The sequence below is a fragment of the Protopterus annectens genome, chromosome 14.part0, assembly GCF_019279795.1.
Source record: "Protopterus annectens isolate FY-2018-M chromosome 14.part0, PAN1.0, whole genome shotgun sequence".
In the NCBI taxonomy this organism is placed as follows: Eukaryota; Metazoa; Chordata; order Ceratodontiformes; family Protopteridae; genus Protopterus; species Protopterus annectens.
Genome location: NC_056748.1, coordinates 322,294,567 through 322,307,270, shown reverse-complemented (window position 1 = coordinate 322,307,270; position 12,704 = coordinate 322,294,567). Strand labels below are relative to the sequence as shown.

General features: G+C 38.3%; 1 protein-coding gene across 1 annotated transcript in view; it reads left to right on the top strand.

Moving 5' to 3' along the window:
* TACC2 (transforming acidic coiled-coil containing protein 2) overlaps nt 1–7,202 on the top strand; it is a gene marked incomplete in the record, with an annotated part of 1,481,681 nt that extends 1,474,479 nt beyond the window's left edge. The window contains 1 exon segment of the mRNA XM_044056051.1: nt 6,643–7,202. Within this exon segment, the coding sequence (XP_043911986.1) occupies nt 6,643–6,708 (66 nt within the window).
* Between the last annotated feature and the right edge of the window lie 5,502 nt (nt 7,203–12,704).

The window sequence follows — 12,704 nt, the reverse complement described above, 5'->3', positions numbered from 1 at the left end:
GTGGCTTGAGTGGATATGGTTTTATTTAGGTGGAGCATGTCAATCAATTCTGGGTTGGACATGGCCTTGTATGTCAGGCAGAGATCACTTCGGAGTAGGCGGTATACAACCGAGTACAGCTGGAGTTTCTTCAATCGAGCTGCATAGGGCATCTGCTTGAGGCCAGTGATACTGTTGGTGAGGTACTTCTGTGGTGACCTCTTTTGATCTGGATGTTAACCATATTGTGATTAGGTGGGCTACATAGAAGGATTTTCTAACCACTTTGGCAATGTGATTATCAGAGGAGAGGTTACTATCTACTTGGGTCCCCATATCCCTTTTCACATCTTCAGTATTTAGGGGGCTACCACCTATGTGATAGTTTGTGGCTACTTTGTTTTTTCCAAAGGGGATGACTATGCACTTTTTAGCATTTAGCTTTAGGCCATGGTTTTGACATCAGGTATCTGTCTCAGTGAGACCCTTTTGGAGGATGTCTGTGTCAGCCGGAGAGTCATTTATAGCCCCTAGTTTGCAGTCGTCTGCGAACTTGGTCAGCCATAGTCCTCCTGTGCTTGCCTGTACCTCTGAGAAGTATATGCCGAACAGGAGGGGGTCCTAGGACTGAGCCCTGGGGAATGCCACTTGTAACTGGTTTAGAGTCGGACCTAGCTCTCACAACTCTTACCATATGGGTACTGTCCATGAGCCAGTTGGCAACCCATCTCGTGACATAGGGGGTTTATGTTCAGGCTGGTGAGCTTGTCTATAATACCTGAGTGGGAATGGTGTCGAAGTCCTTTGTGAGGTCTAGGAAGGCTGTGTGGACCACCTTTCCCTCGTCTATAGCCTTGGTAACTGTCTCAAAGAAGTCCACCAGGTTTAGGAGGCATGATCTGCCTTTAACAAAGCCGAACTGGGTAGGGTCCAGTGTTTGGAGGTTCCGAATGTTTCTGTTAATGAGATCCATGATGATGCGCTCCATAGCTTTGCAGACCAAGCTAGTCAGGCTTATAGGGCGATCGTTCCTGGGGTCCATTGTGGTTCCTTCTTTGTGGAGCAGAATAACTGTTGCTGTGCACCACTCTGTGGGCACATAGCCTGTGGAGAGGCAGAGTTTAAACAGTGTGTTTAGGTGAGGAGTTAGTTCATCTTTGAGCTCATGTAGGACGCAGCCTGGGACACCGTCCAGTCCCATTGATGCTGTGTTTTTGGCTTTGGAGAGGGCTGTTTTAACCTGAGTGTCTGTGATTTCAGGGACACTACATTCTTCTGGTATAATTATGGGCCCTTTTGGGGATGAGAGGGGGTGAAGTTTGCACTGAACCTGTCTGCTAGGATGTTGGCTATATCAGTCAGTTCAGTGTATTTTGCGCTATTCTGCACTAACTTCGAGCAGATCTGAGAATTACCACTTGGATTTTTGACATAGCTAAAGAATGCCTTGTGGTTATCTTTGGAATCCATGGCAATTTTTCTTTTGAAGCTAGCCTTGGATGATTTTATAAGGGAATGTAGTTTCTTGCTGATACTGATCAGGGATGTCTTCCCTTCTTGGGATTTTACTCTTTTCTGTAAAAGTTTCCTCCTTCTATTGTATAGCTTGTTTATGGCAGGGGTCCACCAGAATGGTTTCCTTTTCTTGGAGGCATGAGTCTTGGTTTTGTTTGGGATAGCACGATCCATGCATTCTTGTAGGTGACCGTAGAGTGCATTAGTGAAGGATTTTGCAGCTTGGACAGCATTCTTCTTTAGCATGGGGGCTTTGAAACTTCCCACCTTGGTCTTAAGTAACGTGAAGTTTGCTTTTGAAAAGTTTTTTCACAGCGGTTTCTTTGACCGGGGTTGGTTGCGGAATGTGGATATCCAGAGTGATTAGTTTATGATCAGATCTAACCAATGAGGGGTTGATGTCTGGTGTGGAACATCGGTCGCCCATGTTGGTGATGACCAGGTGCAGTATGTTGTCACCTCTGGTGGGGGTGTTGACTAGTTGATCCAGGGCATTTGAGTTTATAAATTCTAGGAAATGTAGGGCAAGGGAGTTTGTACTTGAGTAGTTCTCCCGGTTAATGTTTGGGTAATTGAAATCACCCAATATCAGGGTGTTTGGTAGGACCTTTATTTTCCCAGTGTTTCCAGGAATGCGGAGTGGGGGTCCTGGGACATGGTGGGTGATCTGTAGCAAGCTAAAATTTGAGTAGCAGTTTTGCCCATTGTTAATTGCATGTGGATGATCTCTGAAGCACTGTGCTATGCCACTAACCTGGAGATGTGGGTATCCTTGATGAATATGGATACTCCCCCACCTTTTTTATTTCGGTCTGGGTTTTGTAGCTGAAATAGCTGAAATGTATGGTATGAGTTGTAGCCTGGTAGTGCTGGGGTGCACTCTGAAGCCTTAAACCTGGTTTCTGTTACTGCACATATATCGATTTTCTCCATACTGAGGAGTGCCTCGAGTGTGTGCATTTTGAGGTTTAGACTTCTGGCATTGAGTAGCATTATCCTCAGTTTTTGTTACTTGCGCTATTTACGGCGGTGGGTTTGTCTTTTGAGCCTTGCCTAAAAAAAAGACACTATGGGGTTGGCAAGAGCCTTAGCCAGTATTCGAAAGCCTAAGGATGACAAGTGCAAGCCGTCTCTAGTGAAGCAGCGTGGCTTGTCGAGCATGTCCTCCCAGATGGCAGATACTGGATCCCCTTTGAATGACACCAGAAGCTTAGCCAGTTGTTGAAATTGATATTTTTTTCTCTATACCGTGGTATAATTCTTGGTGAGGGCAGGATGCTACTCAGGGTCATACCAGCCTGGGCTACGTGATCAGAGAGCTCCTCCATGTCTCTTTTCATGTAGTCCAGGGAGGTACGGCTCAGGTTATTCACACCAACATGGACAATGACAGAGTCATATTTGTATTTGTTCTGGAGTGACCTGAGTGCTTGTGTTATGTGGCAGATCCTGGCACCCGACAGGCAGCTAACAGTAACCTTCTCCTTGTTCAGCCTAGTGAGTGGGACATCAGTGTGCCTGACTATAGAGTCACCTGTTACTAGTGTGTTGGGTATGTTATTTTGCCTTAAGGGCTGGGATTGCATGGCACATTGGTTTTGTGAATTATGTGTTTCATGGTTTGTGTCGGGGGGTGGAGGTTGCTTGGATGTCTGCTTTGGAGGTCTCTGTTGCTTTTGCAGATTTTTATTTAGAGCCTCTGAGTATGTTTTCGTGTATTTATATGTGTTTTTTGCCGGTGCTGGTTTCATAGGTCTATGTGAGACTGGCGGTGTGATGCAAGCAATTCACTTCTCCTCTTGACTGCCTGGTCCAGTCTTGGGTTGATATAGCTTAGCCTCCAGTTTGGCTGTATAATTGCATCTCTTGCATGTATTAATGTTTGGTGGAAGGAGGAGAGGGTTGCCTGTGTACATGAGGCAGTTGTAACATTGCCTCAAAATGCCCAGATTCACCAGTTGGACTGGAGAGTACACCTGAAACTGTCCCTTTAGACATGCCTGGAGAGATACTGTGAAATGTTTTACTGATTGGCTGGTAAGGTCGAATAGAGAGCCTTGTCCTTCTCTACAGTATAGGGGGGGTCTAGTGCTAAGGTTTATTAGTGCTTTCTATGAGTTTTGAGCAAGTGCCAGGATGAGAAGTGAATGGTTTGAGTGCTTAAGTTGAAAGTTTGTCTAGTTCCAAGGGAAAAATTGAGGAGTAGACTTTGGCATTCATTCATTCATTCTCATTCGTGTGCAAAGAGCATCTGCCATCAAGGAAGTTTATTGGTTACCAATTGAAGACTTTCTTCTTGGGTCCATAACTGGTTCCATAATGTGTCCTGGCAAGTTTGGCTTTGACCAGTAATGGACTTTGTTGGAAAGGAACCGTAATATTGCAGAGGATATCCTTTGCAGTAGTCCTACTCCTTCTCGTAAAAGCAGGTGTGAACTACCACACTGCCACCCTCAATCTGCAGTGTAACATGTAAATGGCTCCTTTGTGTCCATCAAGTCACATGATTCCTCCCACCCTCAGGAAGGAAACAATCAGGCCTAATGTTTTCATTCCTTCTTTGCTTTAGTTGGGTATCCCAATATTCAGGTTACTGTTCCAGCCTGGGTGTTTTGGCTCATCGTCAGGGCATCAAAACCTATTAACTGTGATAACTTTTTATGTACTTATACAGAGGTTATAAAATAACTGCTAAAGCTTTCTTCAAGAGTAAGCAATTCTTTCAGCAGAATGCAACGTAAAACCCATGTTAAACATAAACCAGGACAAAATAAATCAATGTTCTATAAGCTAAAACATGGTTATTAAGTAGTAGTGTGACTACTTCAGTCAAGCCTGTGCATTTGTTTGTGTCTTTGTTGTGTATAACAGCTTGAATAGATTTAGTAGTACTTAGAAAAGCCAAACACTTTGAAGACAACTTAGTATAGATGACTCTCTGAATGAAATTGTAAAAAATATATATATTTTTTTCCCTGTTTCAGGAACTTCATTACACTTGACAGTGTTACGTTGTGGGTGGGGGTAACGTTTTATTTTCTTACTACCACATCTGAGTAAATTCAGCTTGGGTGTGTTGTCCATCATTTTTCCATCTGAATAAATAATAAATAATCAGTAATTAATAATTTACAATAATTTAAGGAGTGATAACAGAAGTACTCTCTAATAAAGATTTGTTCATAAAGCACCAATTGTAATTGTCCTTCATATTCCATTTCAATAAATAATAATTAATAATTATTATACAACGACCCTCCATTAATATTCCAAAACGTGCACGCTGATTGGTCAGCATGCATGTTGAAAATCAGAGTTAAAGTAATGGAAAAAGGTCTGGTTGCCTGGACTTTTTTCCATTGGTATAATTTTTTTTTTTGTTTGTTTTTTTTTTTACAGCAAGATCTCCGTTGCTTTTTTTAAAGCTGTCTCGCTATGTTAAACCCACTTAACATAACGAGATACTTTAAAAAGCAACAGAGATCTTGCTTTCTCCGTTGCTTTTTTCAAAACTGTCTCGCTATGTTAAATGGGTTTAACATAGTGAGACAGCTTTAAAAAAGCAACAGAGATTCTCCGTTGCTTTTTTTAAAGCTGTCGCGCTATGTTAAACTCCTTTAAAATAGCGAGACAGTTTGTAAAAAGCAACGGATATCTTGCTTTCTCCGTTGCTTTTGCCCACAGCTCTGATGTGCTGCATAAGTATACGCATGTGCAGTACATCAGAACTGCCACAGAATACCAGACAGCTGCGGAAGGGCAGCAAGGAGGCATTATACAATGCAATTATTTAAGAAAAATAAATTTTTTCCTTAAATAATGTCGTATAATAGCAATAACCCACTTCTGGGTGTGGGTAATGCTGGATTTACCCACAGTTGTCTTTGTTTGGCCACTCGAGCTTCGCCCTCGTGACCAAACCACACCAACCTTGGGTAAATCCAGCATTACCCACACCCAGGCGTGGGTTATTGCTATAATATTTGATAGTCATGATTATGACTGGCATCAGTAAATGATAGGGATCCCAGCTTGAACATCACCTCTTGCCAAGTAAAACTTTTCTTTGATAAGTCAACAAAAGCTTGTCTTTCATTAACTAACTAACCAGCATGTTTTATGAAGTGTGGGAATAAACTGGAATATTCAGTGAAAAGATATAACAGAGTTTGGTAGAATATGCAGAATTTCAGGAAACAATCATTAGAGATTAGACCTGAACCTTTGAACCTGGTGTTGGGGCCATCTTAACCACAGAGCCACTGTACGTTTGATTAATGCAAATGACTTCAGTGCAGACATTTTTTTATACTACGAATTGTAGCTGGATGATGGGTTTCTGTAACTTCAGAAATATAGAATGCTAAATTGTATTTCTGGAAAAGATCTGCTTTGCTTCCGTCTTGCTATGACTTAAAATTACATCTCTTTCTAGGACAACAAACTAATTTTGTAGGTTGCAATTTAGTAAAATATAATTCAAGTGAGTCATGTTCTGAATGTGCATATTAAAAAGGTTAGTTATTAATCTTGCGTAACTGTACGATTGCTTTAAGGATGAATTTTTCAAAGACAAAGATATCAGGTGCTGACTTTTGACATTTGCTATAAAGGAATTCCCTTTATTCAGTAATTAGAATAGAAATTTTAGGTGGGGTGGGTGATGGGGGGTTTAGTCCTTGTGTAGATGCATTAAAACAAGTAAAAATAAATGTAGGTTTTTAAACAGTGTTGTATAGAGGGAGGCATTGATTTGAACTATTGCACTTATGTATTTTAGCAATAAGTAACATACACTATTTAAAAAGTGCCCCCCTCAGTCTACAGTGTGACGTAAATGGCCCCTTCATGTCCATGAAGGACAATTACACTTGGTGCTTTATTAAAAATGAACAGATCTTTATTAGAGAGTACAACTTCTGTTATCACTCCTTACAACAAGCTCTTGTCTCATGATGGTCTTAATGTGGTTGTCAGATAAACTCTGGTTGGATAACTATAAGGTGGATGCCTCCAAATTGCCTGCTAACCATTACTAGGCCATCCTTTTTTATGTATCATATACTCTTTCCCACTTAGGATAGCTAGGCAGAAAGGAGAATATAATATGTTTGTCTTAATTAATGCTATTTTTTTTCTCTCTTTCAGAATAAAGAGATTGAAGAGTTAACAAAGATCTGTGATGAACTTATTGCCAAAATGGGGAAAAGTTAATTTTCAACAAAGTTTGGACATCATCAAAAATGAGTGCAATATGGCCTCTGGCACATTAATGCCTGCAGTGTTAATGTGGGCAAAACAAGCTGTCACTGTTTTCTTATGCACTACTGGATTTTCTTTCTATGTCAGAGTGGTTGCTGTATGTAGTACTTAAAGGACTGTGGAAAGTTCTTGCTACTACCTGCATTTCTACTAGCATAGAACATAGCAAGTTCACCTCAAAGTTCCTGTATCAGGGAGATTGAAAAATCCTCAGATCGCATACTACTGATTGTAGATGTTTTCTTTGTAAATGAGTTCCTATGTTAGCTGTTTTCTGGCGATATTATTGTACATTTCTGCATGGGGGCTCCTGCTAATGTTAATTAAAGCCTTAAACATGTGCAACTCCAATCTGCATTTGATGATTTGTAAAGAATGCATGTTTCCTAAATAGAATTGTCTATATTGTAAATAAAAAAAGGTTTGGTTGAAATAATAAAATTAAATAGGACTTTCTTTGTATTTATTCAAGGGGAGTAGTACATTTAGGTGTATAATAACTTTTAAATATAAATATTGTACTTGAAATACAAGCAAAATACATTTTTGGTTCCATGTGTTTTAAATAATTACATATTCATTTTATTTGCTCCTGCCATATTGAATATTTTGTTTTGCAAAGAATAAATTTTTTTTCAAAGATTATAGTGATATCATCAGCATTAATATTTCATGTATGTTTTTCCTGTATCTGTTTAAGCTGAACATTATTTATGTATTTTAAATAGTAGGCCTATAGCTTGTGTTTTGATATTTTTTATGATTGCGTGATTCAAAAAAATGCAAGTTCACTGTGCCAAGTACTCATTCTCTTTTCAACGGTATACATTTTTCAGTCTTCCAATTTTCTCTGAAATGTTTAAGCCTATTTTATTTTACTTTTTAATTTTTTTTTATCTACCCCCTGCCTGCCAGTCATCAGTCTTCACTTGTGTAGTTAGAGATAATTGTGAAAGGCTATCATCCAAACAGCCATCACACACACACATTGCAAGAAGGCTACCACATAAACGTGTTTGGTAAATCAAAGCACATGTCCCAACCCATTTGCTGCATGCCATGTACCTTTATCTGTGGTTATTAATGGCACTGCAGCAAGTCAAACTACCTCCCTCCACCAGTGATGAGTGAACTAGCATTGGGCACCCTTCCCAACTGGCTCCTCCATCATCCAAGCCTTTAATTGATTTCAGGTCATCTGGGTCACAGGGCTTCCTACCTCTGAGTGACAGAGCTGGTTCTCTGCAAAGTAAGCAGACTTAAGAAAAAAATGTTTTGCACAACTTATATGTGACCCGTGGTGGTGGTGCTGCGGTAGCGTTGTCGCCTCACAGTAAGACGCTGCCCGGTTCGATTCCCAGCTAGAGCGTCTTCTGCGTGGAGACATGCGTGAATGGGTGTACCTTCGTTGAAGGTTGTGCATCAGGGCTGGTAACTTGGCACGTAAAAATCAACTACCAATCATTAGCTGATCGGAGTTCTGCTGTGGCGACCCCTAACTGGGAAAAGCCGGAAGACTCAACAAGAATATATGTATATATATATATATATATATATATATATATATATATATATATATATAAAACTTTTTTTCAGGAACTTCTCTAATTCAGATTTAAATAACCTTTTATTTAGTGGCATTATACACCTTTTGTTTCTCCATAAGTGGATATTCATTCTTCTTGTGTTTTTGAATTTCTTCCAATTGCGTCCACATTTGAAATTCACAGTCTCTGTCCAGAAGATCAAGAAATTGTAACTTCCCACAGCAAGAGTACTACAAGAGCAGAAGTCATTGTTGAGTGAAATACAGTAAACATGTTTCTTGTACTCTATCAAAATGTCTTCCTGTAAGACTTTTTAAGAGCCATTTTCCCAGTCTGGTAAAATTATTCAGATCTTGAATTTCATATGTGTAAATGTTTGCTTGTTTCCCGTCTTGAATAAATACTTGCTTGCCGATTTGTCAATTTTTCAGGCAATTCTTCAGTGCTTTTTAAAGACTTCAAATAGAGTAGTTTAATGAAGGATAGTCACCTAAGAGCTAAATTCATTTCCACCCCCCACCCTTTCATCATATGCTAAGGATTAGTTCTGTAAAAGTACAGATTAACACAAGGGCTTTAATGACAAACAACCTGCTTTCATTGTTTGATGGTTCTGCAGAGATAAGAACAACATGAGGAGAGTTTTGTGTCTGATGCTTCTCTTTTCGCTGTTAATAATTAAAAGTAAGTTGTTTCCATCTTTTTAGTCAGTGCTGCCATTCTTAAGATTTGTCACTCTAGTATACGATTATGCTTTAGAGTAAAGGTTTTGATATAAATGACACGTTTGTAGAATCTGGATAGCTGAAATTTAGATCTCTGTTATTCATGCTCTTTTCTGCATTCCTGAAGTCTGATTTTGCTTTCTTAAACATGAGTAATTAGATTTATGCTCTTTGATCATTTAATTTATTATCTGTTGTAGTCAGTCTTTTAAAGTATTGAGATTTATGATAGATGATAAACCCAGTCAGTCTGTTCTTTTATTTGTTAGTAGAACATTTTATTATTCTAATTATTGTAACAACTGTTGGCTGCGACTGCTGCATACATCGTTTACAATAACGTTTTACATCTAAGAAGGTAGAATACACAAGGAGATTTGCCTTTTCCTTATTCAGATTGCTTGCATTACACAATGTTAAAAATATGAACTAGTTGAATTACTCAAACTTTAAAATATTGCCCTCTTTTACATGTATAATCCAGGTATGTCTCCACCTTTCTGGATGAAATTGATAAAGTTCCTAAAAGAGGACATATGCAATTCATGAAATCATTGATTCTGTAATCTTTGGTAAGCTTTTATACTGAAAATTCAAAACTTGCAGCTGTAGATATTTGCTTCCTCTAAAACAATTGTTTTGTAATCACTGTTTCAGTAAAACTAAGGCAATGGGAACAGCAAAATACAAAATCTGTTTTCACAATTATTTCCCTGTAATCTAAAGCAACTGCTTTGATATCAGTGACTTATTAAAAGAAAGGATATGTTCAGTATTTTTTCCAAATGGCTGTAAAATATTACACTATTTCTTTATGTCTAATAATGTAATGACAGTGTACTGGACATTTTATAAACCTGTAGATAAATTACAGTTTCTACATGTTTGCAAAATATTAAAAAGCAAATAATGAATTTTTATCAATCTTAATTTTACAATGTTTGTAATGTTTTGGAAATCTGGTTAGACAATGTTTATAGCAGAAAACTAGTGTAACACATTTATAAATACATTTGAGGTATATGTCTGCTATTTTGAAAAAAAACATGGATTTTTTAATATGTCAATATTGTCTTATAACGTCACTGTAGAGAATGGATATGCTCTCTGTCTGTTTCTCAGACTCCTATTCCAAGGACTGTTATTTGCAGTCTTTGCTTGTTTCACGTTTTTAGAATTTAAATGAGAAACATTGTATGTTTTAAACCAGTAACCCTGTAATACAGTATTCCGAGCGAACACTTAAATGTGTTTGTTTCTTTACTACAGGTGAAGCACTACGTTGCTATACTTGTGTTGGATCGAGTGATGAAGAGTGCAACAGACAAGGGTTTCAGCAGTGTTCTGACCATTCCGATGCCTGCGCCATATTTAAAGGGCAGTCAAGTGAGTAATCAGCTGTTACAGGGGAACAGCACACACACGTGCAGCTGTTCGACAGCTTTTGTAATTAATAAATGGCATTCTGCTAAAACATAAGATTGATGATGCCAAGAACAACAATTTCATTTAGCTCTACAAGACGGATGAGTGACCTACAGTGACGTCATACTCAAAATTAATAAGAGTTTTCTTATATCCTTGTAAAGAATTGTATTGCATATAATGTTTTACTTCCAGTGCAAACATTGACAGAATCATAGCACACTGCCAGACATTCTTTTTGCTCATATCAGACATCAGTTTGCTCACTTATAGTCCATTCTCACTTAATATTTCTGTAAACATTGTTAAAATCCTAGATCCTACGAGGTTTCAGTTTGTCTTGCTTTTGCCATTGTCCCTCATCTGCAGAATATGATGATCATGTGAGCATGTACTTGGGCAGCTCAAGAAAAGCTTAGCAGAAATGGGCTAGCTGCCTGATGTCAGTACTTAAAGGATTTACTATTCTGAGCTGTTAGAGCTCAGGTGATAACGAGGAGAGATCAGATGTTTGCCATTTAAATCTAATATGAACCCAGGCAGTAGTTGCATCATTTGTTTCTTTTCTTTTTTTTTTGAAATAAATGTGTAACACAGCTGTAAAGAAGTGTAATAAGGCACGGACTACAATAATAATAGTAATAATAATGCTTTGTTGTGTTCTGCATTTTTGAAAAAATTCAAGGCGGTTAATAGCATTAAAATTGGAGATGAACATTCACATTTTATTTCAAAATAGCATACCTCTCAACTGCTATGGTTTAGGCATATCACTGTGAATCTGGCCTTCAGACTTGGCCTTACCTGTCCTACATTTACTGCTTTCCCCTTAAAGTCAGACCTGGTTATGGGGATATAATTTATTAAAAAATAAACTAAGCCTGCATAAAGATTTTCTATTACTTAATGTATAGGATCTGCTATAGGAAGAGATTATGTTGTGAACAATAAGAAAGTGCACCTCTTTCTGACCCTCTACTATGATTTTTAACCAGTCAGTACTATAATTAAACAATAATCCATGACTGTGTGTGGGTATATCAGGATTTACCCATGGTTGATGTGGTTTAATCGGGAGACTTTCCTTTACACTTGTTTAAGAAGTGGTCAGCAAATTGTGACTGTATCTTTGCCAACTAATGTACAAGGGGGTCCTCCTTATCCATGGTTCAAGACTTGCCATTTGGTGGATGTCTTGCTTCCTTAATTTTAGTACTGTGCCCACATTACATTGTGCACAAATGAGTCAGTCCTTGATAAGGTCATGAAAACTTAGAATTGCCTGTTGTTGTTTAGTCCTTCAGGTTCTTTACAGGTAATTCACTTTAGACTTAGATTCATTTGTTAACCAGGTAAGCCCACTGGACAAAAGTCACAAGTTTTCCTTTCCTGTAGAGTTAAGTGACTTGCTCATAATCACGGAGCAAGAACATGGAGGTGGGAGGAGTCACACCATTTACTCTTGACTAGAAGTAGCACTTTAACAGCTCAGAGCCTTAATCCTCTGTGCAGTCTTTGTTAGTCAGAAACTGATGTATAGGAAGGCCTTTCCCTCATTAGGAGAGAAGTTCTCCCAACAAATACTCAGGATTCAAAATCTGGGTTTCCTTGTCCCAGTCATACTGTCCCAGAACCAAGATGGGAATCTGGTAAACTTTTCCTTTGTACTGTAGTATTGGCTAAGCAAACCGCTTCCATTGCTAGTGAACTGAATAAAATACCAGAGGTTCACAAAAAAAAGGTATAGCTACCTTATCAGCAGAATAATCTCCAAATGCACAGTCGGAAAATTGTGTAATTAGGTTAATCCTCCTATAGGAGGATTGCACTCTGTTTTCGTTGTGTGTGTGTGTGTGTGTGTGTGTGTGTGTGTGTGTGTGTGAGATATTCAAGTAGTGTTTTATAACACAATAAGTATTTACTTTGGAGATGATAAACTGTGGTTTGCCTTAAAACTACTGCATATAATTATACGTTGTCCTCATGTTTTGTTTATAAAGTATTTTGTAATGTCAGTCAATTCAGTTCTGAAAATACCCAGTTTTGATCTATATGCCTGCCCAATTAAGAAAGGCACTAAAATGAAAATAAAACAAGAATGTAGCCTTCATGTAGTAAACACAGCTTTCAGATGAACCTAAACATTAAAAAATAGTTAAAATGATTTTCAAGTTACATTGATTTTTATGATATTCACACTTGCAGTATATACGTAAACAACTTAGAAATGTTATGCCCTGTGCAAGTGAAT